Source organism: Condylura cristata, unplaced genomic scaffold (genome assembly GCF_000260355.1).
Source record: "Condylura cristata isolate star-nosed mole 26May11 unplaced genomic scaffold, ConCri1.0 scaffold00022, whole genome shotgun sequence".
NCBI classification, from domain to species: Eukaryota; Metazoa; Chordata; class Mammalia; order Eulipotyphla; family Talpidae; genus Condylura; species Condylura cristata.
This window is the reverse complement of record NW_004567123.1, coordinates 19,754,876-19,757,479: the sequence shown is the minus strand read 5'-3', so window position 1 is coordinate 19,757,479 and position 2,604 is coordinate 19,754,876. Positions and strand designations below refer to the sequence as shown.

At 54.4% G+C, this 2,604-nt stretch overlaps 1 protein-coding gene across 1 annotated transcript in view; it reads left to right on the top strand.

Annotated features, from left to right (window-relative positions):
• Positions 1-2,604, top strand: part of LOC105853941 — an 84,100-nt gene that overhangs the window by 55,141 nt on the left and 26,355 nt on the right. The window contains exons 15-18 of the mRNA XM_012728105.1: positions 149-256; positions 534-686; positions 1,023-1,104; positions 2,096-2,159. Coding sequence (XP_012583559.1) covers positions 149-256; positions 534-686; positions 1,023-1,104; positions 2,096-2,159 — 407 coding nt within the window. The remainder of the gene's footprint in view (positions 1-148; positions 257-533; positions 687-1,022; positions 1,105-2,095; positions 2,160-2,604) is intronic.

The following is a 2,604-nucleotide window of genomic DNA, read 5'->3' as shown; positions in this document are numbered from 1 at the left end:
GCCCTGCTATACCATGGAGGTGTCAAGGCGATGATGAAGAGCAAAGATGGCACAGTTTGTGAGGCCAGGATGCTCGACGTGATGCTGACATGGAGAAGCCCTGACCTAATGAGCAGAGACAAGTGTAAATTGTATTTTTTATGTCCAGATTGAAACTCAAAAATGCTGATATCCTCGATATTAAACTTGAACTGACTCCCGAGGGTGATGGCCTTAACCTGAGGGTACCTATCACAGCCAATGTCAACCTGAAACTGTGAGTAAGGTTATAATCTGGGACCTGGGGAGAGGCAGTGCAGTGTTATTGACCCTCAATAAATACTATTATTTTAACTTTTAATGTAATATTACATAAAATTCAAGTGAACTAAACCCAAGAGGCCAGAGAGGAGCCCCTCATGTTAGATGTGAGGTCCACTTTGAGGTGGACATGTGGGCACATCCAATGATGGATGAGGCTCCACAGGAGAGGGTTGAGTGGGCACAGCAGGTGTTTCTAGAACTGGGCTCACTCTGACCGTGATCCCCTACAGGCCTGACAGTGACGAGCTGGTCAACCTGAAGTTTTCGTTGGACGTCCTGAAAGGTGTCAAAATTGAAAAGGATGCCGAGACTGGCCTGTCCAAAGTGGTTCCAGGAAAATGTGCCGTCGACCCAGTCAGCATCCAGCTGCACCTGCTGGGCAGGTAAGGCCCATGCACCTTCATGGCAGCCCTAAGCACACTGGGAGGCGACACGAGGTGCTGAGGAGGAGGTCTGCCTCGCAGCCGCAGGCTGGGCTCAGTGCCTGCGCTGCCTCTCAGCTGGAACCTCTGAACCTCTCCAGCCTCAGCTTTTAGTTCATGAGCTGAGATTGAAAACACCTACTGCTGGGGACGCCAGAGAAAACCCAGGTGCCCAGCACAGAGCAGGGTCCTGCCAATGCTCCCTCGTGTCTGGGCCCGGAGCACCCACCTTGTTGCCCAGAATCAGGAATGGGTCCCAGGTGACCAGCCCTCAGCAGTGCCTTCTCTCTATTCCAGGAAAAGCCGTTTGGTCAACACACTTTTGGACGGTGTAACTGGATTGGTGGGAAAAACTCTGGCAGGCCTGGTAGAGAAGCTGGTGAGTCCAACATCCCTGTGCCCTTGGTCACACCCGGAGCGGCACAGGCACCCTGTACCGTCTGGGCACCTTTCCCTGAGGCTTGAACTCCCCATGGGACTATCAACCTGCCCCCTGTTTACTCAGTTCTGTTTGTGTAGAGGGGAGAGGAGTGGAGGCGCAGGGGCCTGACTTGGGCTGACACCTCGCGACTCCAGCGGAGCTCTGGCAAATCCTGTAGTAGCAGGACCTGGTTTGCTCTTGGCTCTGACATCAACACACTTATTACCGAAGTCCTTAGAAATATATTTATTTTGTAAAGGAAATATTTTAACCCTTCAATAAACAGAGGGTAATACCACTTAACGTACAATTAGTTGTGAAAGAAACACCTATCAGAAGAGTAGGTTTTTCATCTAAAAATCTCCCAAAACAGAAGTCCCAGTTTCATAATTAGTCATTCTGGAAGGGGATGGAAACCGGATGTGTGACAGTGAGGCCTTCCAGGGGCTGTTGCTCCCTGATGGGCCTTGGCTCCCGGGTTGGTTCTGCACAGCCCTGGGCTCACTGGAGCTTGTGGAGATGCAGCCTGCCGGCCGCCCCCCACACCCCTGGCCCGGCCTGCTCATCACAGGGGCATTGTAAGGAGGCCCAGGAATGCACCCTCTTCATGGGACACACTGCTTGGGCCAGGACCTGCCGACATCTCAAAACTCCAGGTTCCATTTCCCGACGTCTGCATCAGGGATCTGGAGCATCAGCGCTCTGGATTCTGCCGTCTGGATTCTTCTGTGCTGAGGAGTTAGATGTGGTTCTCAGAGTTGCTACTCTGGGTTTGCATTGTTGTAGAGGCCCAGGGTCAGGTGTTCGAAGCCCCACACAAGGAGCATCTCTGATTCAGCCAGCCTCTGTCTCTAGCTGAAAATGATCTGACTTTTCCTCCTCGGGCATTCCTTCCTCTCCCTATACCCCACTCACCCTTTCGTCTGTCCCCGCTTTCTGTTCCCCTCAGGTGTGCCCATTGTTGAGCTTCCTCACCCACAACATGAGTGTGGACTTCGTGCAGGACACCATTGGTGAGTCCAGCTGGGGAAGGCGGCACTCCCTCCCCATGCTCCCTGGAAGACCTGCGCTCTGGCCACCTACAGGCAGGTCAGCTTAGGGACTCCAGAGCAGGAGGGACCATCCTGGGCCAACCTGGTGAGAGAGTGGGGCCTGAAAGCTCTCCAGGGACTGGCCTGGGAATTCAAGTCTCCATCAGCCCTGATAAGCTGCGGCACCCGCCAGGCAGAACCATGCCAGATAGATGGGCCCGTCTGGGCTCAGAGCCTCTCTCTGCTGCTCACCAGCTGGGGCCCTGGTCCCACGTTTCTCTCCCTGGGCCTGTTCTAGAGACCCAGGGTTAGGGGTCACTAACACCGTCTGGCTTCAGCAGGGTAAAGCAGCTGGCAGAGAGCAGCTGCCCCGCAGGCCCGGCTCACCCACTCTGCCTCCCTCTGCCTGGGAGGAGCTGTGGCTGCT